The sequence below is a fragment of the Molothrus aeneus genome, chromosome 11 (assembly GCF_037042795.1).
Source record: "Molothrus aeneus isolate 106 chromosome 11, BPBGC_Maene_1.0, whole genome shotgun sequence".
NCBI lineage: Eukaryota > Metazoa > Chordata > Aves > Passeriformes > Icteridae > Molothrus > Molothrus aeneus.
This window is the reverse complement of record NC_089656.1, coordinates 20,512,274-20,533,243: the sequence shown is the minus strand read 5'-3', so window position 1 is coordinate 20,533,243 and position 20,970 is coordinate 20,512,274. Positions and strand designations below refer to the sequence as shown.

The following is a 20,970-nucleotide window of genomic DNA, read 5'->3' as shown; positions in this document are numbered from 1 at the left end:
GTGTGTAATCCAGGATTTTGTGTGTTTCCAGCTCCTTGTTGTGCCAGGCAGCCCCACTCTTGGCACCTCTCCAAACCAATGTCTTTCCTTCTAGATCCTTCCCTTTCCTTCTAGATCCAGCCCAGTTCCAATGGGATGAGTTACCTTTGCTCAGATTGGTTCAGAGTTTCTGTAATCTACTTCATGGGTTTCTTAGTAAGAGTCTTTGTGCTTCCTCCTCTCCATCCCTCATGCCCGGAGGGTTTCTCTGTGGGTTTTCAAAGAAATCTCATGACCCTCCTCCACATTTCCCTTGTCCCCTGTTCCATTGCTCCACTGCTTTTATAAGGCCAGAATGGTCCTGGAAGGGACCTTAGAGCTCCCCCAGTGCCACCCCTGCCATGGCAGGGACACCTCCCACTGTCCCAGGTGCTCCCAGCCTCATCCAGCCTGGCCTTGGGCACTGCCAGGGATGCTGGGCAGCCCCGGCTGCTGTGGGAGCTGCTGTCCTGTCTGGTGCTCCAGCACAGAGCCTGCTGACCAGGGACCCTGGTGCTTTTCCTGTTCTGTTTCCTGCTCTAACTCCTCCAGAAGGATGTGACAGGCACGAGACCACGGCCACATGCAGATCCTGTTCCCTGGAATATTTTCTTTCATCTGTAATCACTTCATCAAAAGCCATAAATCAGTGAGGGGAGGCTCCAGCGTACAAGCGCGGCTGCAATTTGTGCCTTCCTGCCCAGTGCTTTGTTTGGCACATGGAACTCCAAAGCTTTTCCTGAAAAACTGATGGTGACACCACAGGAGGACTCAGTGAAACTGGAAAGTGAGGCCACTGCCATTCCTGGTCCTGCTTCCATCATCCCTGCTTCCTCTCTGTTTATTGGAGATGATTCAGGGAGCAAAGCAGTGGGTTCATTTTTGTATTTTCTCTGGAATTCACCGTTCCAGGCTTGTTTTCCAGTCCTGGGTGCTGTTAACACACTGCTGGCTAAGGCAGACCCTGAAGTGGTGAGAGAGGGAAGCCTGGATTGGGGTGCCAATGCTGTGCCCTCCCCAGCTCCAGAAACACGTCAGGAATTGTCACCTTCTCCAGCTCTGCTCTTGTGACATCTGTCATGCCACCACCTCATCCAAACCCTGCCAGGAACCTGCAGAGACCTTGGGATCTCAAATCTGCCAGGTAGGATGGCAGGTGATCTCCTGAACATCAAAAGGGGTGACACCTTCCCCAGAGGGCACTGGAGGGGGAGATGGCAGCCCAGAGGGACACGGACAGGAGGCAGAAAAAGGAGGCATGGGGAGTTTTCCCAAGTGAGACCTGGCTTGGCCAAGGCAGGTGGTTCTCAAGTGACTTTGTCCTGTTGTCTCATAGAGGAATCTCACTTTGCTTCCCTTGGGAAACAACTTCAGGACTCTCTTTCCTGACCTTTGTGTAAAAATGAGTGAAATTACTCAAAATCCTAAACTTGTGCAGGGCCAGCGGGATCTGCTGAAGTGGTGGCACATGTGATGGAGCCGTGTGGATCACAGAGCTCCCTGGCACCCACGGGATTTTCTGCCCAGAAGAGCAAAGGCAGCCTCTGAAGGGCTGGGGCAGGACTGGTCTCAGCTGTCCCTGGGGATGTCGCATCCTTCAGGGCATTCCAAGCATGTCCTACTCCCACCCTGCTCCCCAGGGCAGTCCCCCCGCCCCAGGTGACCCTTCTGCCTCACACAGATTATTTTTATCTTCCTTTGTTTGCCAATATCCCTCCCAGTTTTTCTGTTTTCCATCTGACACGCGGATTTTTTCCCATGTGTGTTTCCTCCTGTCCTGGCCTGGGGCAGAGGGAAGGGAGGATCCCAGATCACCTCATGCCAGAGGAATTTTCACGTGCTTTTCCATCTCAGGTGAGAGAGCCTCCAGGACAGAGTCAGGAATGTCCCCTGGGCCGAGGAGTCACCCCATGATCCCAAGGATCAGCTCCCAGTGCCTTCGCCTCCAGGCACCACTTCTGCTTGGGAATTAGGGAGCTCGCTGGGAAGACAGGACTTGGAATTCATTACCCCGGTCTGAGTGACTGTGGGACAACCCATGCCCCAAAATCCTGCCCAGGGTCTCGGTTTGCTGTTCCAGGTGAGGGGGATCGGCAGGAGGCTGGAGCACAGAGCACAGGAGAGCGGGGTTTGTTTGGAAGACCAAAAAAAGGCAAAAAACCGTGCATGCACAGGCAGGGCGGCACTGCCAGCTCCGGGTGACACGAGTTTAACACACCCAGGCCTGCTCAGGTGACACACTCGCTCAGGGGTCTCAGCACTTACAGGTGGGCGTTTCGCTGCTGTGGGTGCCGTGGGACGGGCAGCGGGCCGACCCCGAGCCCGCAGGCACCGGCTGTGTCCCGGGCTGTGCCCCCGGCTCTGCCCCGGGCTGTGCCCCCGGCTCTGCCCTCGCCCGCGCCGCTCCCGCTGCCCTTCCCGCCGGGGCCCGCCATTCCCCTCCCAGCCGCCAGAGGGCGACAACGCTTAGCGGCGGCTTTGGCTCGGTGCACGCCGGGAGCTGTAGGCGTGGCGGAGTTGGCGCGGTGCACGCCGGGAGCTGTAGGCGTGGCTGAATTGGCGCGGTGCACGCCGGGAGCCGTAGGCGTGGCGGAGTTGGCGCGATGCGCGTCGGGAGCTGTAGGCGAGGAGCCCGCTAGATAAGGCCGCGCGCCGAGGGTCCTGTGGTGTCGTATTGTTGTCGTCACTTCCGGCGCGCTGGGGCCTGGCGGGATGGCGACGCGGCGGCCGACGCGGCGGGAGCGGGACCGGGACCGGGACCGGGACACCGAGGGAGACCGCGACCCCGAGCCTGACCGGGCCGGGATGGCGGCGCTCCCTGAGAAGACCGTAAACCGCTGGGTCCTGCAGTTCTACTTCCACCGGGCCATAGAGGCCTACCGCTCCGGGCGCAACCGGGATTTCCGCCAGTTCCGCGACATCATGCAGGGTGCGCGGGGCCGGGCCGGGGGCGACGGGGCCGGGCCGGGCCGGGGGCGGCGGCGCCCAGAGCGCTGCAGCCCTGACCAGCCGTTTGTCCCACAGCGCTGCTCGTGCGGCCGCTGGACCGGGAGCCGGACATGGCCCAGATGCTCCGCATCATGCAGCTGCTGTCACGGGTCGAGGAGGGCGAGAACCTCGGTAGGCGCCCGGCCTCTCCTGCGGGCTCTGCGCAGCCCCGCTGCTGCGTTGCAGCCCGCTCTGCTTCCCCTGTCCTGTGTCCGTGTCCCCGCAGCTCCCGGAGCTGTGTCCCTGCACAGAGCCGGGCCCTGGGCTGGAGCCCTGCGGGTCCCCGCGGGTGAGGGGTGGCTCCTCCTGTCTGTCTGTCTCTCTGGGGGGCTGAGAGCAGCATCCGGGGCTGGCAAACCCACCGGCCTGGTGACTCTGCTTTGCCTCAGGGCTTCCAAAATGCTGCCCTGATTCAGGGCTGGGCACCTGGGACTGCCTCCAGTGCTGCCTCCTGAGTTTGCCGTGGCTGCTGGGGGGGCAGGAATTGCAGTTCAGACACTTGGTAGTGCCTCAGCCCGGCTGTGGGGTTTTGTGGCACACCTGCGGGGTGGATGGCTGCCCCCGTGCAGGTGAATAACCAGCTCTCTGCAGGGAAGCACCGTGACCCCTCCCCAAATGTATGGATGCCAATTCTTACAGATTGCACCTTTGACAAGGAGTCAGAGCTGACCCCCCTGGAGTCGGCCATGCTGGTCCTGGACTTCATCCGTGAGGAGTTCTCTGTGGCAGACAGGACGATGGAGGCGGTGCAGAAAATGGTGAAAGAAGCTGTAAGATCTCTTCCTTTCTCAGTAAATACATGGTGCAGCTTTTGCCTCGTGTGGGTGCTGGTGGGAGCTGCCTCACGTGTGGGGTTCCCTCATTGTCTGCAAGCTCATACCTGCAGTGATGGGGAGTTCTGAGTGCAGCTGGCACTGAGCTGCTCCTGTGCCCTGCTTCAGTCTGTCCTTGTTGTCCTCTGTAGGCTATTGTTGTTTGTATCAGAAACAAGGAATTTGAAAAGGCTTCTGATATCGTCAAGAAGCACATGGGGAAGGAGCCCAGGAACCAAGTGAGTCCATGCTGGGATGAAGTGGGAGCTGCTGGTGTGTCCAGAGGGGGTCTGATGTGTCCTGGGAGGTTTGGGCTGAGGAGGCTAAAATGGAAACAATCCTTCTGGAGTGCTGGTCCCTCAGTGCTGCATGTTTGGGTTGGCACCTTGGAGCCCCCTCTGTCACTCAGCTTTCCTCACACACCTTCGTGGGCCTTCCAGACATCACCATTTATCCCTTGATGAGCCTCCAGCTCAGCTTCCCAGCAGGTTCTGGGAGCAGCAGGAGTCCCCATTCCTGTTCCTGCAGGCAGTAGGGATCTTGGGTACTGCAGGCAAGGAGAATTCCTCAAATAAGGTGGTTCTGCTGCTCCTTGGTTGCTGTCCCGTTCCTCTGGCCTTTTCCCAGCCTCATTTCGGTGTTAACTGGTTGTGCCTGGAGAATGCCAAGCAGGAGAGGCCCAGTCCTTGCCCACACCCTCGCTGTGGCTGGCACTGATTGCCCTGTCCCTGCCCAGAGAGTTCTCACCTGATCCTATGAATCCTTCTCCAGAAGAAGAAAAACGAGTGGCTGGCTGTGATCCGGGAGAAGAATCCCTCTCATCCAAAGGTCAAAAACTTCTCCTACGAGGAGTTCCAGCAGAGCATCTTTGAGTTCCTGAGGGGCTACATGGACGACTCGGAGCCGGCGCTGCTGACGGTGCGTGCCCTGCAGCACCCTAAACGTGCAGCACTCTAAATCCAGCCCCTTCCTATGGGGTTTATATGGTCAGAGAAGCTGTTCCATCCATGGAACGCCTTTGGGAGGGGATAAAATGGAATGGGAGCATGAGGAATCGTGTCTGTAATGTGCTGTGCTTTTTCTGTTTTCAGTTATTGAAAAAGACTTTGGACTCGGAGCACACCAGCAAAGCAAAATCCTCGCTGGGGACCTCTGAGTCTGCAGATGGGCTGAGGGACCAGGCAGCAGCTCCAGAGGCCCCAGCAAGGGCAGAGGGCCCAACCAACTCTCCAGAGGCCCCGGCAAGGGCAGAGGGGCCAGCCAGAGCTCCACAGCTTGCAGGAGCAGCAGAAGACCTGGAGGGAGCTGCCAGCCCTGCAAAAAGGGCAGCTGGTCCCACAGCAGCTCCAGAGATGATGGAAGAAGCTGGTGGCTCTGCAGCAGCTGTGGAACCTATGGAAGTAGCCACTGATCCAGCAGCCACACCTGAACACTTACCAGCAGCATATGATGTCCTGAAGGGCACTCCTGAGCCCATGGAAGTAGCTAAAGAACCAGCAGCAGCCCCAGAAACCCCCAGGGTGTCCACCAGGGAATCACCAAGGTGGGCACAGCAGTCTGGCTCTAGATTGTGGATGCAGTTGGCCTCAAGGTCTCTTCCAAGGGGAAATCCCCTGTGTCAAGGCAGCTCCTAATTCCCCAAATGCCTGCCCAGGCCAGCCCAGAGGTGGATCCTGGGGAAGGTGTTGAGATTGGGTCGGTTGCTGACAGGAAGTGCTGCAGTGACAGGGAGGGGCAGTGGCTGCTCTGGTGGAGCAGCACTGGGAAGGGCAGGGGGCAGTGGAGCAGGAAGGTGTGTTCTTCACACCTGGGGCGCTGTGCTGTGTGGGAGGGAGTGCTGGAGGGTTGGGAATGCCCTCTTCCATGGATTCGCACTGCAGGGCCAGGAGTTGGGGATGCCAAGTGGCAGGCAAGGCTGCATTTTGGGGCAGCAGAGCTCCCTTGGCAGTTTCCCTACAACCCTCCTGGTTGTGTTTATTTTATAGGCAGCCCCCTGGAGCTGTAACCTCGTGTGGGATTTCTGTTCTGAGAGAAGCTTTCAAGATCCTGTCGGACTCCGGGGACTCGGACGCCCTTTTCACCAAACTGGACCAAACAGACTTGCCTTCCCCCAAGCAACTGTCTCCTTCTGTATCCCACAGAACCAAGAGATGCAGAGAAGTGGAGAATCAAGCTTCTGAGACCTCAGAGCCTCCTGAAATACCCCATAACATCAAAAACTTGTTCAGCATAAGCAATCTGATCGTGGAGTTGGACGGCTCGTCCAGCAAGTCGAGCGAGTGCCCCGACTCTTCCCAGGAGCACGTGGTCTCTTCTGCCTCCAAACCTGCTCCCAAACTGCCTGATGAGCCCTTGTCTGCCCAGAGTGAGAAGTATGAAGCCCCTCTTGTGTGCTATTGTCTGCTCTGCCCCCAGACTTGTCTTGCTGGTGTTGGTAGCCTGAGCACCAAACCCTGGCCCTGTGTCCCAAGATGAGTGTTGACCTTGCCTGCCAGCCTGTGTGGAACTGGGCACAGCAAACCCTCTCTTGCCCGTATGTTTGGCTTTAAAATTAATTATGGGTTAATGAAGAGGAGAAAATATTCGGGTCCTGCTGCTAGTGAGGTGCTGCAGCTGGTTCCGGCAGGTGATTCCAGTACAAGGAACACATTTTTCCACACTTCTCCCACCTTCGGCGTCACTGGCCAGAGTCTGTAGGAGCATCCTTCTCTTGCTTCCCACCTCTTAAGAAATACAATGTCCAGGGGCTTGCTTGGTGGCCCTGCACCTTCTGAACCAGTAGCCAAAGTAAACCCTCACCTGATTTCAGGTCTTTCCAAGGAAGGTGGAACAGCTCCTGTGGCACAGAGGAGAAGGACAGCTGGAGTGATGAGGATGAGCTCTTCGCAAATGCAGGTATGAGAATCCCCCTGGCAGGGATTACCTGTGCTAATGCTGGCAGGGGGTCACTCACAGGGGTCCTGCTGCTGCCTGGGTGGCTGAATTTTGAAACCAGAAGTCCTGTGGAAAGGCTGGGATAAAGGAATTGATTGGGGTGTATTGCTGTCACAGGGTGCTCTGACTGCACAGCTCAAGGCAGCCTCTCAGGGAGGTCTGTACCTCCCAAATTATGGGAAATGTAACTCTCTCCCTTGTTTTCCAGCATCACTTGAGAAAAACAAAGCCTCCAACAACTCCGGCTCCAAGAAACAGGTATGTGGAGCCTTAGGTGCTTCTAGCAGGCCCTGCAGTGGGGCAGTGTCCCTACAGTCTCCATGATAAAAGAGGCTGGAGCTGGGCCTGTCCTGCCTGCAGGGCACTGGGAATTTGCCTTTGGTTAAAGCAAGGTTTGCCAAATTCCCTCATGCTGAGGTTGTTGTTCAGCTGAGGGACACGCATCTGGCAGCTGTTACCCAGGAGCAGGTCCCACGTTGGTGCCACCAGGACCTCTCCTCCTGGCCCATAGGAAGGCAGCTGCTGCACCACATCTGCAGTGCTGGGGTGTTGTGTCTGCCTTCCCTGCTGCTCCTGGCACGGCTGATGAGGGCAGCAGGCTCTCTGCCATGCAGCTGCTTCCTTGCTCTTTGCAGAAATGGACCATGGAGGAGAGCGAGTGGATCAAGGAAGGAGTGAAGAAGTACGGGGAAGGGAGGTGGAAAACCATCTGCCTGAAGTTCCCCTTCAGGAACCGCACGTCTGTGATGATCAAGGACCGCTGGCGGACCATGAAGAAACTGGGAATGCTCTGAAGTTGGGAGCCACGGGACTTTTGGTTTTTGGACCTGTTTGTTTTTTGGAAGCTGGAGCAGAGTGCAGTCTGTGCCAGCGTGGGAAGTCCCTCTGACACCAAACCCATGGCAGAGGAACCCAGGAGCTTTGTGCTCCAGCTGGATCTGCAAAGATCAGCGTGCTGCACATGGCAGGGGCTGTGCAGCCTCTCAGCATGAATCTAGATTGAGACTTCTTGTCCACCTGGCCACTGCAGCCTCTGGAATGAATCCCAGCTGTTTGCTCTGCTCAGGTGTGAGCAGAGGATGATCTCATAGGTGACTATTTTTGTGTTTATTGTCTGTTCACTGAATCACTTGTTTCAGCTGTTTGCCATCACTCCCTTGTGGAACAGGCAGCACTGAGTCCCAGCACTTCTGTGGGGAAGAGATCCAGGCAAGAGGATCTACTTGGTTTTTTTGGGGGGTGTTTTTTCCCCATTAATGGGGACTAATGTGTGAGGAGAAATTCCTTCCTTCCAGCTCTGAGGCTTTAAAAAGCTAAAATTACTTTGTGTTTCAGTACTTGGAACTGTTTGTTGTTTCCATGCTAAAATTTTTAGTTTTGTCTGACTTTTGTCATGTTTTCTTTGAACTTTTCCTGGTAATACCCTTGCTGTGTATGAGCTCCAAGGGTGCCACATGTTCCTGCCTTCAAGTGCCAAAGCTGGAACAGTCATTTGTAAAATAAAGATCCTTTTTTGTTTAATAGCAGGAGTTGTGAAAGTGTGAATATCTGCCTCGTGGATGGAGATGCAGCAGAAGGGCATGGAATGTGGGGCTCTCCCTTGCCCTCTGGGAGAGCTGGGTCGGGAGCAGCACTGCCCTGGAGCTGTGACATGGTGTACATGGGAAACAGGAGTTTCTGGGTTAGGTCAGGGGTGTGATACAGGGGCACTTGCTAAATTTAGTTTCTAAGTTTCTCTTGGCTGCTGTTCAGCCAAGCCAGGGCTGGGAGAAGTCTTGTCTAGGACCAGCTGCTCCCCCTCTGTCCTTCAGCTGCAGGTGCTGCACTGAGTGTCCCTTGTCCCCTGGCTGTGGCCATGCATTTTCCTCCTCTTCCATAAATCCCTTCCCTTGAGAGCCCTGGGCACAGGAGCACCAGGTCAGAGATGTGAGTCACTGCTGGCCAGGGAGGGGCAATGCCAGTTGGGGGTGCCCTGGTGGCAGGAGCTGTGTCCTGTTCTTGCCTTGTCCAGGGCAGGCTCCTGCCCTGGCAGTGCAGGTGTCTGAGCTGCAGCTCACACAGATCACCTTGAGCCACGGCTGCCGTGCTGTGGTTAATGATTACCCCGTGCCTCACACTGCCCTGCCCTGCCCTGCGTGGGGAGCCAGTGCTGCAGCCCTGGGAAGCAGGAGGATGCTGCTGCTGCTGCTCCTGGCTCTGCTGGGCCCCGCTGGCTGCCCCAGGACAGAGCCCCTGAGCGGTGGCTCCAGCCAGGAGCCGCTGTTCCGCGGCGCCGACCGCTACGACTTCGCCATCGTCATCCCCGCCGGCACCGCCGAGTGCTTCTGGCAGTTCTCACACCAGGGAGGAAACTTCTACTTCAGCTACGAGGTGGGTGATGGGGACGTGTCCTGGGACATGGCTGACACAGCCAGAAAAAGGCTGGGCTGGCTCCACCCCGTGCTGGTCCTGTGGCACATGGCATCTCAGGGACTGTGCCTTTCCTAAGGCAGTATTGTGGAATTCTTTGGGTTGGAGGGATCTTAAAGCTCCTTCCATCCTCTGCCATGGGCAGGGACGCCCTCCACTCTCCCAGATTGCTCCAAGCCCTGTCCAGCCTGAGGGTTGACAATTGCAGGGATGGGGCAGCCACAGCTGCTCTGGGCACCCTGTGCCAGAGCCTCCTCACTCTCACAGGAAAGAGAATCTTCCAAATATAACCACCCTAATCCCTATCCATCATCAATCCCATGCATTTTTTAAACTACCTGGTTTAAGCCCATGAAGTGGTGCTGGGAGCTCTGGCATTGTTGGAAGCTCTGCCCTTCACTGCCTGGCCAGAGGCTGTGGCACAGCTGAAGGTGCTGGCACAGCGAGTCCCTGAGCTCTGTCCCCTTCCCAGGGAAACTTCAGCACTTTCATCTCCTGTTTACACTGGGCTGGCTGAAGGAGAGCCAGGGCATGGCTGTGCCTGGCAGTGGCAGCTTTCCCCCAGCTCTGTGCTTGGCAGAGCAGCCCCACAGGAACACGTCCTCAGGGCTTGGCACAGCTCCATCCCCACACAACAGGACCCACGGATCCCCCTCGGGTGTTCCCTGCCTCCAGGTCCAGCGGGCGACGGGGATTGGCAACAGCAGGAGCATCCTGGTGACAGCGAGTGACCCCAATGGCTTCCAGCTCGGAGTGTCCCAGGACGTGCGAGGACAGATCAACTTCCTCACCAAGGACACAGGTGAGCCCCAGCCCCTGCAGCAGCTCTGAGCCCGCCCAGCCAGGGCTTCCCAGAGCAGTGATTGCTCCTGCGGGGGCAGGATGAGGGCTGAGCGCTCGGGATGTGTCTGCCTGGGGCCCTTCCACCAGGGACCAACTACCCCCTTCCCTCTGCAGGTTTCTACCAGCTCTGCCTGGACAACCACCAAAACCACTTTGGCTTAATGCAGGTGTATCTCAACTTTGGTGTGTACTATGATGACTTCAACATGGAGCACAAGCAGCCAGCAGAGAGGAAGGAGCTGAACGACACCCTGGAGGCAATTGGGGTGAGGGTCAGGGTGTCCCAGCAGAGCAGGGATGGGCATGTCCTGCCCACTGAGCAGGGCCTTTGCTCGGGCTGAGCTGCAGCACTGAGCCCCAGGGGCAGCTCTGAGCACAGCTTTGCCTCTCCTGCAGGCGAGCATCCAGAAGCTGCACGTGCACACCTTCCACATGTGGCGCTTCTACAACTTTGCCCGGATGAGGAAAGGGGCTGACTCCTTCCTCCTGGAGTCCAACTACAACTATATCAACTGGTGGTCCATGGCCCAGAGCTGTGTCATTGTCCTCTCTGGGGTGCTGCAGCTCTGCTTCCTCAAGCGCCTCTTTCATGCACAAACCTCGGGCAGCCAGAGGTGCTAGAGCAGGGCAGGGACCACCCTGCAGAGCCAGCTCACCTGGCTGCCACTGTCCCACTACAGAGCAGGAGCAAAGGCTGGATTCTGCTTCCAGGAGGAGGCTGGAGAGCTTCCCCTGCTCCTGCCTCAGCTCTGGCCCTGGCATCATCCCAAGAAAATCAAAGGCCACACTGTCACCTGAGTTCTGTGGGCTGTGTGGGTTTGTCACATCCCTACCCCCTGTGTCTTAATGGGCCTTTTCTACCAAACTCCCAATAAAGGAACCCTTGGCAGAGGCCGGGGAACAACTGCTGCCTGCTAAAGCCATCCAGCCTCTGTGAGACTAGAAGCTGCTGCCCCCTCCCTCCCTCCCCTGAAGCTCATATTCATTCTGAGGCTCCCCCCAACCTCATCAGTCCCTCCAAACACGCCCCAGTGTGTCACATTCCCCACGGAAGGAGCGAGGACTGACTCCCCCTGGACCTCAACACCAGACAACAGGCACTGAAAAAAGGATCAGGCTTTATGTGACAGGGCTGGGGCCAGGGCCCATCCTGCTATGGTGGCAGCAGCCCCCTGAGGGCTCTGGGGATCTGTGCTGGCAGCTGCCCACACTTCCCTCCCACTCTGGGTGGGCTTCCCATACCCACGGTCCAGGACAAAGTCCATGCCAGCCCGGAGCACTCACAGACAGAGCACGAGGGTCCCTGGGGGTCCCCGAGGGTCCCTCATGTTAGTGTGTCCTCATTCCGCACGTACTCCCCAACGTCAGCTTGGTGGAACACCACGATGGCCAGGGGGTCAACCTTGCGGCACTCCTGCGTGGACTTGGCAGCCACCCCAAAACCCTGGGGGTGAAGGGGACGTGAGGGAGGGTCTCCCATCCCCTATCCCCCCTCAGCCCTGGCAGGGCCCAGGTGCTCACCAGTGGGACGTCGGCCATGGAGTACACCACCACACCCTGGTACTGCGCCGTGCTCTCCGTGATGCGGCCCAGCCCCGACTTCAGCACATGGTTCCCATAGAGGAAGGACTGCTCGGAGCCCGGCTTCACCCACACCTTGTACTGCAGAGAGGGGCAGGGCTGTGAGGGGCCGTCGGGGCTGTGAGGGACCGCAGGGTGGGCAAGGGCCGCTCGGGGCTGTGAGGGGCTGCAGGGTGGGCAAGGGCCGCTCGGGGCTGTGAGGGGCTGCAGGGTGGGCAAGGGCCGCTCGGGGCTGTGAGGGGCTGCAGGGTGGGCAAGGGCCGCTCGGGCTGTGAGGGCCATAGGGCTGCCCGGGGCCGTGAGGGGCTGCCTGGGGCCGCTCCGGGCCGGGACCCACCTTGGCGTAGGGCGCAAGGAAGTCCAGGGCCGTGACGCTCAGCCGGAACTTCTGGGACTTGGTGAACTTCCCGAAGCAGGTGCCTGGCGCCACCAGGCTCTCCCGGGGCACGCTGGCTGCCAGCTTCAGCAGCTTCTCACTGCGGGAGTGGGGCAGTGCTGGGCTCGGCCGGGCCGCACGGGGGAGCGGGGCACTGCTGGGCGCGGCCCGGCATCACCCCGAGCGGGGCAGTGCTGGGCACGGCCGGGCCGCACCGGGGCCGCACCGGGACCGCCCGCTCCCCGCCCCGCCCGGCACTCACCTCAGGTAGTACACGCGGTCCCGGTGCAGGCGGAAGCAGTAGGTGCCATCGGGCCGGTCCACCAGCAGCTGGATGTTCTCCCCGATGCTGCAGGACAGACCCGTGAGCCCGGCCCGGGCCCTCCTGCCGCGGGACCGCCGGGGCCCGGCCCTCCCGCTCCGCCGCCCGATCGCCGGTGACACCACCCCCTCGGTCCCTTTGGTCTCCCCGTTCCCCGGATCCAGCCGGCCCAGCCCTCCCGGTGCCCATCCCTTCCCCATGCCCGGTCTCGCCCGATTCCCGGTGCCCATCCCTCCCGGTCCCCTCGGTCCCGGCCCCTCACTATTTCCCGAGCTTCTCGAACACCGCCCGCGTCTCCGCCTCCGTCAGCGGCCGCATCTCCCGCGCCGCGCCACGCACGCGGGGCCGCCGGGGCCGGAAGTGCCCGGACTGGAACCGGCGGTAGCGGAAGTGACGGACCCGGAACCGGCGGGCCCGGAGGTGACGCGGCGGCCGCGGCGATGGCGGCGGCGGCGGCGGAGGAGGCGCGGCTGCTGGCCTGGCTGCGCGGCCCGGCGGCGCCCGGCGGCCCCGAGCTCGCCGCTTATGTGTCGGAGCTGGCGGCGCTCGGGCTGGCGGAGCTGGGCCGGGAGCCGGCGCGGTTGGCGGCGGAGCGGGCGCGGGTCGGGGCCGAGACGCGCCGCCTCGCCTTCGAGCACTACCGAGCCTTCATCCGCTCCGCCGAGTGCACCGGCCGCGCCGGCCGCGGCTTCGGCGGCATCGAGAGCCGGCTCGGCAGCCTGCTGGAGCGGCTGCCCGCGCTGCAGGACGCCTGCCGGTGCGGGACGGGTACCGGGCACGAGGAGCGGCGGGCAAGGGCCGGGGATGGGCTGGGCTGGGGACCGAGAGGTGCGGAGCCCACTGAGGGTCGGGCCGGCTGGGAGCGGCCGGTGCGGGTGGGAGGGTCGGACCCACCCGCTACAGGGAGGGCTCTCCTCTGATGCCATCCCGGCCCGCAGGACCTTCATGCGCGATGCCGAGGCCATCGCCTGCAGCCGGCGCATGAACAGCCTGACCCTGAACCGGCACACGGAGATCCTGGAGATCCTGGAGATCCCGCAGCTCATGGACACCTGCGTTCGGAACGGCTACTACGAGGAGGCGCTGGAGCTCACAGCCTACGTGCGCAGGCTGGAGAGGAAGCACAGCAGCATCCCCGTTATCCAGGTGAGCCCTGCGCTGTCTTTGCCCCGTGACTGAACCCCATGTTATCCCACCCTGTGCTCCAGGTGACCCCCACGCTGCCCCGTGTCTCTACCTGCCTGAAGGCTCTGTGTTCCCCAGGGCATCGTGGACGAGGTGCGCCAGTCGGCGCAGCTGATGCTGAACCAGCTGATCCAGCAGCTGCGCACCAACATCCCGCTGCCCGCCTGCCTGCGTGTCATCGGCTTCCTGCGCCGCATGGATGTGCTCACCGAGGCCGAGCTGCGCGTCAAGTTCCTACAGGCACGGGACGCCTGGCTGCGCTCCATGCAGGCCTCCATCCCCGACCACGACCCCTACGTGCACATCACCAAGACCATCGAGGCCTGCCGCGTGCACCTGTTCGACATCGTCACCCAGTACCGCGCCATCTTCTCGGATGAGGAGCCGCTGGTGCTGGCCGAGGCGGCGGCGCCGGGCGAGGGGGCCATCTTCCACAGCTGGGTGCTGCAGAAGGTCTCCGAGTTCCTGCGCACGCTGCGGCGCGACCTTGAGCGCGGTGTGGGCGGCCGGCTGGACTCGCTGCTGGGGCAGTGCATGTACTTCGGGCTGTCCTTCAGCAGGGTGGGCGTGGATTTCCGCGGGCAGCTGGCTCCCCTCTTCCAGCGCGTGGCCGCCGACGCCTTCAGCAAGGCGGTGGAGGAGGCGGTGGAGAAATTCCGGGAGGAGATGAATTCCTACACGCTGATCTCGGCTCCGGCCGCGCTGGGGGGTGGTGCAGGAGTGCCGGTGCCCACAGCCCAGCCTGGGACGCTGCAGCCCCCCATGGTGCTGCTGGACTTCCCACCCCTTGCCTGCTTCCTCAACGGGCTCCTCGTGGCCTTCAATGACCTGCGGCTCTGCTGCCCCATCGCCCTGGCACAGGACATCACCGCCTGCCTGGACAGTGCCCTTGGTGAGGTGAGTCTGGGGACGGAGCTGGGACTTGTCCTGGGAAATCATGGGCCAGGTTTGTTCTGAATGGGTTGGGAAAGCTCTGAGATCATCCGGTCCAACCATTCCCCCTGCACTGCCAAGGCTACCCCTAACCCATGTCCTCAAGTGCCACAGCTGTTAAATCTCCCCAGGGATGGGGATTCCACCACTGCCTGTGCCAGGGCTGGATAATTCTCCTGAAGAAATTTTCCTAATATCCAGCTTAAACTTCCTGTGGTACAACTTGAGGCTATTCTTGTCCTGTCCCTTGTACTTTGGGAGCAAAGCCCAGCCCCACCCTGGCTGCCCCTCCTGTCAGGGAGTAGTGGAAGATGAAAAGGTCTCTCTAAAGCCTCTTTTTCTCCATGGTAACCCCCCCCCCCCCAGCTGCTCCTTGTGCTTCAGCTCCTTCTCCAGCTCCATTCCCTTCCCTGGACACACTCCAGCCCCACAATGAGTATCTTGGAGTGTCCCAGAACTGACCCTAGGGTTCCAGGTGTGGCATCACCAATGCCCAGCACAGGGAGATGGGTGCTGCCGTGGGCCTGTGGCCATGCTGCTGCTGGTACAAGCCAAGTGCCATTGGCCTCCTTACCCACCTGGGCACATGGCTGTCATCAGGTAACCCATCTGCCTCTCTCTCTCCCCAGGTGACCAAAACCATCCTGGCTTTCCACCGTGCTGAGGAGGCGGCTTTTAGTGGGCGGGAGCAGGAGCTCTTTACCCAGTTTTGCACAGCCTTCCTGGAGGACCTGCTGCCTTACCTGAACCGCTGCCTCCAAGTGCTTTTCCCTCCAGCACAGATTGCACAGGCACTGGGTGAGATCTCAGGGTTTGGTTTTCCTTGTGGGGGGGGGACACCCATGGCTTCCCCCTGGCACTGAGCGGGCCCTGTCCTGCTCTTGCCCCCTCCGTGGGGTCTCGTTGCCCACAGAGCCCCTGACCCCTCTCTCCCCATCCCCAAGGTGTCCCCCCGACGCAGCTGCAGCGTTTCGGCCGCCTGGGCCGCATCGACGTGGCCGCTCTCAGGGAGCCGCTGGCTTTCCTCCTTCCGCCGGCACCGGGCGAGGAGGAGCCGTCCCCGGAGACCGCCCCGGACCCGGAGGGGGAACACGCGGCCGTGCCCACCGAGCCCGCGGAGAGCCCCTCCGGGGAGGCTGCGCAGCCGGGTGCCCCGGTGCCCACGGGGTAGCGGGGCTGCGGCCCCCGGTGTCCCCGCGGAGGCGGCCCGGGGCCGCCAGGGGGCGCTGCGGCGGGGCGGGTGCGCGCGCACGCGGTGCGCCATGGCGGTGGCGGCGGCGGGACGGGCGGTGGCGGCGGCGGGACGGGCCCTGCCGGGACGGGCCCCGCCGGGACGGGCCCTGCCGGGGCTCCCGCTGCTCCCGGCCCGCGCCTGCGAACACGCGGCGGGCTGGGACCGGCGGGAGCGCTCCTACTGGCGGGCGCTGCGGCGCCGGGTGCTGGGCCCGCCCGTGCCGCCGTTCGCCGCCCCGGTGCAGGTGGGAGCCCCGGTGCTGCGCGGCGCCGCCGCCGCCGTGTCCCCGGAGCAGCTGGGCGGCCCCGAGCTGCGGCGGCTGGCGGCGGCGCTGGCGGCCGGGCTGCGGGGCCGGCCGTGCCTGGGGCTGAGCGCTCCGCAGCTCGGGGTGCCGCTGAGGGTCTTCGCCGCGGAGCTGCCGCCCGCCCGCTGCGCCCGGTACCCGCCGGCGCTGCGCCAAGCGCACCGCATCGAGCCCTTCCCGCTCCGCGTCCTCGTCAACCCCGCCATCCGCGTCCTTGACACCCGCCTCGTCACCGGCCCCGAGGGCTGCGCCAGCGTCCACGGCTTCTCCGCTTACGTCCCGCGGCACTGGGCCGTCCATGTCTCCGGTACGGACCGACCCGCCCTGTCCCGGGTGGGACCCCGCAGCTGCCCCTCCCTCGCACGGGTCCCTTAATTCTCTGATGGGTTCCCAACACTCTCACAAATCTCACCACACGCAGGTCCCCCACTCTCACACAGTCACCCTGTTCTCTCACATCTCCTCCCACTCTCACACGGGTCCCCCTTTTTTCCCCTAATCAACCCCCAACCCACGGCTACCCCGGGTGCAGGCGTGGACGAGCTGGGGGTGCCGGTGAGCTGGGAGGCGGTGGGCTGGGCCGCCCGGATCATCCAGCACGAGATGGACCACCTGGATGGGATCCTCTACATCGACCGCATGGACACCCGCACCTTCACCAACGTGGGCTGGATGGAGCTGCTGGACTGAGCCTGGGCAAAGAACCAGTGCAGCTCTGGGGGCTCCCACTCAGCTTTATTGCAGCCAATACAGACCTGTGGCCTCAGCCTGGCTCCGGCCCTTCCTGCCCACGGGTGGGCACAGGGAGGCAGCCGCGGTCCTGCCCACGCTGCCCTGGGCACCGGGAATTCCTTGTGGGTCTAGGAACAACCTGCTGCCAAGGCTGTGCAGGGGAGGGGCAAAGGGGGGATCCTTCCCTCTGGGGCTTGTTTGGGGCTCATGGTCACAGTGTGGGCACAGCACAGGAGGCACCGGGATGGGGCTGGGGGGTAGCAAGGCTGAGGGGAGCCCAGGGGCTGCACAGCACAACAGGGGGTGTGGGCAGGTGGATGCCATCAGCTGGCGGCTGCTCCATCCAAGCAGCCCCCTGTAGGCACAAATCCCTGTCTGGGATGGCTGGAGTGCGAGGGACCCCCACCCCCCTGGGACAGGCAGAGGCCTTGGCTCTGGGTCAATGTATTTTGGGGTACAGGAGGTGGGTCTGGGCTGAGCCCCCTGGTGTGGGCAGAGCCTTGGGGAGTGGCTGGGCACCAGCTGAAGCACTCAGATTGTTTTTATTTTCATATAAACAAGACAGAACCCAAAGCAGCATTAAGTTAAAAAATAAAAAAAGAGCAGGAAGAAGAGTGGAGCGCAGCCAGGGAGGGCCCCAGCTACCCAGGCCATGCTCAGACCCACCCCGCGTAGTGTGAGCCCCGGGCCATGTCCCCGCAGTGCAGTGGGGCAGGAGTGAGCAAACACCAGGCAGTTTGGCACCGGGGAGGGGGGCACTGCCCCAACCCCACAGCCCCCGTGCCCCCCCGTCAACCTTCCTGTCCAAAGTCCTCCGTGAATTTCTTCACTTTGAGGAGATCCTCGGCATTGACGGTGGGGCGGGTGGTGGCCAGCGAGCGCAGCATGTCTGACTGCAACACAGGTGGGTGGGCACGTGGCTCAGACCAGGCAGGGGCACGGGACAGGACCCCCATGGCAGTGAGGCACCTCTGCCCCATGGCAGCAGCACTGACCACAGGTGGGAGCTGCCTGGCAGACCCAAGGCCCTTTCCTGTCACCCAACCCTCTTCTAGTGGGGTAAACTGGGGGTTTGTGTCCATCCCCAGGAGCCACAGCCCTGCCTGGCCCTCGGCCTGGAAGACAAGCAGAGAAGTGGACAGGCCAAAGCCATGGAGGGGACACTTACCATGCAGACAATAGGCTCCATCAGCTTGTCACTGGGCACCTCCATCCAGGTCATTTCATTAGCCCCAGGGTCCCCGGGCGAGCATGGCGTCAGGAGATCATCCACGATAGCATCGGGGGTGGTGCGGGAGGGGCCACGGACCTGCACAGAGCCAGCGGCACGTGGCACAGAGCTGGGGGGGGGACAGCAGCCACAGTGCCCTCCCCTCCCCAGGACCACCCCCACTCACCTTCTTGAAGTGTGTGGCCGACTGCACCTTGCGCACGGGCTGCATCAGGGCGTCCCTGACGATGATGCTGATGTCGGCCCCCGAGTAGCCGTCGGTCTTGCGGGCCAGCTCCTGGATGTTGGCGTCCGTCAGGGAGTGCGGGGTGTTCCCCAGGTGCAGCCGGAACATCTGCGCCCGCGCCGCCTCCTCGGGCAAGGGGATGTAGATCCTCTTCTCGAACCTGGGGGCACGAGGGGTGAGCCCCAGTTCCAGCCCTGCTGGGGGGCTGCCACAGGGGCTGCATGTGGGGCTCACCTTCTCCTGATGGCCGAGTCCAGCACCCAGGGGATGTTGGTGGCACCCAGCACCAGGATCCCGTCGCTGCTGTTCCCCACACCTGCAGGCAGATGGCTCAGAACAATCTCCAGGGATTCTCTGAGTCCCCAGGTCCTCACTGCCTCGTCCTGCTCCCACCCATCCCTGGCACGGGCCCCCACCCACCCTGCATCTGCACCAGGAACTCGGTCTTGATGCGCCGCGCTGCCTCGCTCTCGTTCTCGTTGCGGGAGCCGCACAGCGAGTCCACCTCATCGATGAAGATGATGGAGGGCTTGTGCTGCCTCGCCAGCTCAAACAGGTTCTTCACCAGCCTGGGAACAAAGCAGGGGATGGGGTCCCCGCTCAGAGACCCTCCTCAGCAGCACGAGGGCAGCCCCACGTTCCTCCCATTCTGAGAACCCCACGCTGGCAGCAAGGGAAGTGCCACACCAGGGGCTGTGCAGCCCTTCAAGGGACTGTGCTCCCCCCTGGGACCCTGCTGAGGATTAAAGTAAATCTAATTACAGGGTATCAGAAATTATTAATGTAGAGTTAAGTTTAATTATTACTTGCTCACAGCTTGGCAGGGTGGGCTCTCCTCAAAGCTCGCTGTAGTGAGCTGTAAATGAATTCTGAGCATGGACAGATGGGAAACCTTCAGGTAAGAGCTGCAACTCTGGAGGGCCCCAAAGCTGCCCCAAGAAGGAGCATGAGAGCAGTTAATTAAGACAAGGAAACAGAATCTAGTTAAGTGTTAGAAGACCCCAGCTTAAGTCGCTGTTGGACTGAGGGGCCTGAAAAGATGAGGGGGCACAGGCTGTGAGGGAAGAGGCCCAGAGATTGCTTTGCTCAGATTCCCTTGCTGAAGGCACCAGCTCCCAATTCCTTAATAGCCCTGTTACTGGGGTCCCCTGATGCTGGTGGCCCCTGCCCCAGCCTGGCTGGCCGGAGCACAAGGAGCCAGGCTGCGGCCATGTCCCTGCTGCCAACTTACTTCTCACTCTCTCCCAGCCACTTCGACGTCAGGTCAGAGGATGACACAGAGAAGAAGGTGGAGTTGTTGGCCTCAGTGGCCACAGCCTTGGCCAGGTAGGACTTGCCAGTGCCAGGCGGCCCAAAGAGCAGGATCCCGCGCCAGGGCGTGCGCTTCCCTGCAGCAGAGACCGGGGTCAGCCCCACGCTGGGATCACCCACGGAGGGGTCACCTCCTGCACAGCCCCTTCCCACCACCACGGCCTCACCTGTGAACAGGTGTGGGAACTTGATGGGCAGGATCACAGCCTCCTTCAGGGCTTCCTTGGCTCCCTCCAGCCCGGCCACATCGCTCCACCGCACGTTGGGCTTCTCCATCACGATGGCACCTGTGAGGGTGTGACTCTGCTCACATGGCCCCACAGAGATGGGCACAGACAGCAGTGAGAGCCAGAGTCCCTGCCCACACCCCCAGTCCCGCCTCCCCTCAGCACAGCAGCTGTTTGGGGCGAGCAACCCACAGGAACACATCCCTGGGCCCCAGTCCCACAGCCTGTCCCCCTCCCCACAGCCACCCCTGACAGGGCTGTCGGTGAATCCCTCCTAACCCCAGAGCGCTGAACCCATCACAGCCTCTCTCACCCATCAGCTGCTCCTGCAACTTCTTCTTCTCAGGGTTCTCGCCCTCGCTGTCACTGTCACTCCTGGGGACAGGGGATAGGGCTCAGGAGTGGGACTGGCACTGGTGTGGCAAGGGCGGTCCTGCCAGTTCCGTGGCCAGACAGGGGATCCCTCGCCCCCCCGTCCCCCACGCACCCCTTGTTGTCATTCTGTGCTTCTCGGACAGGCCTCTTGCCGTGCCGGTCCTTGCCCCGCAGGTACTCCTTCAGCTTCTCCGCCCGGTCCAGGTACTGCACGCACTTGGCTCGGATGCTCTCCTTGGCCTTGTCGCTGTGAGCCTCATCTGCAGGGACCCGCAGGCGTCACCCGGAGCCCCCCGAGCGCCGGAGCCCCCGCGCCCCCGGCCGCTCTGTCTCACATTTGATGGCGTGCAGGAAGTACTCCACGGCGTGCTGGTACAGCCGCAGCGCCTCCTCGTAGTTCTTGGCCCTGTCCTCCTCGGTGGCTTTGGTGACCAGGTCGATGGCTTTCTGCGCGGGGGGAGCGCCGTGAGCACCGGGGCCCGCCGGGGCCCTCCCCGCCGCCAGGGGCCGGGCCGGGCCCGCCCGCACCGCGGCTCTTCCGCCGCGCCCACCTCCCTCCCCACCGCGCCGGCACCGGGGCTCAGCAGGGCTGGGCGACCTCAGCGGGGCCCAGCACCGGGGCTGGGTGAGGCCTTTCCCCGGCCGGCACGGCGCCGGGCCCCGGTGAGGCCTGTCCGCTGGGCCGAGCGGAGGCCCGGGGGAAGGGGGCGCGGTGTCGGCGCGGCCAGAGCCCCAGCCCCGTCCCGGTGCCCGCGGTCGGTACCTGCAGGGTGGACGTTGTCATCGCATCGCCCGGTGCGGCCGCTCCGGCGGCCCCGGGACGGCGGCGGCGGCGGCGGCGGCGGCGGCAGCGACTGCGGCTGCGCCCGGCCGCGCGCCCCCTGCCGGCGGCACCGCAACCCGCACCGAGCGGCGCCCGGTGCGCGCGG

At 62.1% G+C, this 20,970-nt stretch overlaps 5 protein-coding genes across 7 annotated transcripts; 3 read left to right on the top strand and 2 right to left on the bottom strand.

Annotated features, from left to right (window-relative positions):
- The first annotated feature begins 2,730 nt into the window (after positions 1 to 2,730).
- Positions 2,731 to 8,278, top strand: TERF2 (telomeric repeat binding factor 2). Of its 3 annotated transcripts, none has more exons than XM_066557252.1 (10): positions 2,731 to 2,947; positions 3,043 to 3,138; positions 3,646 to 3,776; positions 3,971 to 4,057; positions 4,593 to 4,736; positions 4,910 to 5,361; positions 5,804 to 6,190; positions 6,628 to 6,713; positions 6,961 to 7,010; positions 7,388 to 8,278. In XM_066557252.1, the coding sequence occupies exons 1-10, from the start codon at positions 2,731 to 2,733 to the stop codon at positions 7,544 to 7,546; spliced, it is 1,809 nt and encodes a 602-aa protein (XP_066413349.1). In that variant the 3' UTR covers positions 7,547 to 8,278. The 3 variants fall into 3 exon arrangements, with proteins under 3 accessions (XP_066413349.1, XP_066413350.1, XP_066413348.1); XM_066557253.1 differs by having other exon boundaries at positions 4,590 to 4,736; positions 5,960 to 6,190; XM_066557251.1 differs by having other exon boundaries at positions 4,590 to 4,736.
- Positions 8,279 to 8,924: 646 nt separating this feature from the next.
- On the top strand, positions 8,925 to 10,625 carry TMED6 (transmembrane p24 trafficking protein 6). Its single transcript, XM_066557706.1, has 4 exons — positions 8,925 to 9,122; positions 9,837 to 9,963; positions 10,119 to 10,270; positions 10,401 to 10,625. Exons 1-4 carry the CDS (start codon positions 8,925 to 8,927, stop codon positions 10,623 to 10,625), a joined length of 702 nt encoding a protein of 233 aa, XP_066413803.1.
- A 477-nt stretch (positions 10,626 to 11,102) lies between these two features.
- On the bottom strand, positions 11,103 to 12,647 carry NIP7 (nucleolar pre-rRNA processing protein NIP7). The gene is made up of 5 exons (XM_066557541.1): positions 12,546 to 12,647; positions 12,224 to 12,310; positions 11,923 to 12,061; positions 11,526 to 11,666; positions 11,103 to 11,448 (listed from the first exon to the last, which is right to left on the bottom strand). The coding sequence occupies exons 1-5, from the start codon at positions 12,599 to 12,601 to the stop codon at positions 11,329 to 11,331; spliced, it is 543 nt and encodes a 180-aa protein (XP_066413638.1). The 5' UTR covers positions 12,602 to 12,647; the 3' UTR covers positions 11,103 to 11,328.
- A 76-nt stretch (positions 12,648 to 12,723) lies between these two features.
- Positions 12,724 to 16,705, top strand: COG8 (component of oligomeric golgi complex 8). The gene is made up of 7 exons (XM_066557200.1): positions 12,724 to 13,040; positions 13,222 to 13,429; positions 13,547 to 14,365; positions 15,031 to 15,199; positions 15,346 to 15,557; positions 15,604 to 16,246; positions 16,472 to 16,705. The coding sequence occupies exons 1-7, from the start codon at positions 12,724 to 12,726 to the stop codon at positions 16,627 to 16,629; spliced, it is 2,526 nt and encodes an 841-aa protein (XP_066413297.1). The 3' UTR covers positions 16,630 to 16,705.
- Positions 16,706 to 17,194: 489 nt separating this feature from the next.
- VPS4A (vacuolar protein sorting 4 homolog A) lies at positions 17,195 to 20,910 on the bottom strand. The gene is made up of 11 exons (XM_066557374.1): positions 20,805 to 20,910; positions 20,377 to 20,488; positions 20,154 to 20,301; positions 19,980 to 20,041; positions 19,607 to 19,726; positions 19,360 to 19,516; positions 18,549 to 18,697; positions 18,363 to 18,444; positions 18,069 to 18,288; positions 17,840 to 17,980; positions 17,195 to 17,564 (listed from the first exon to the last, which is right to left on the bottom strand). Exons 1-11 carry the CDS (start codon positions 20,823 to 20,825, stop codon positions 17,463 to 17,465), a joined length of 1,314 nt encoding a protein of 437 aa, XP_066413471.1. The 5' UTR covers positions 20,826 to 20,910; the 3' UTR covers positions 17,195 to 17,462.
- Between the last annotated feature and the right edge of the window lie 60 nt (positions 20,911 to 20,970).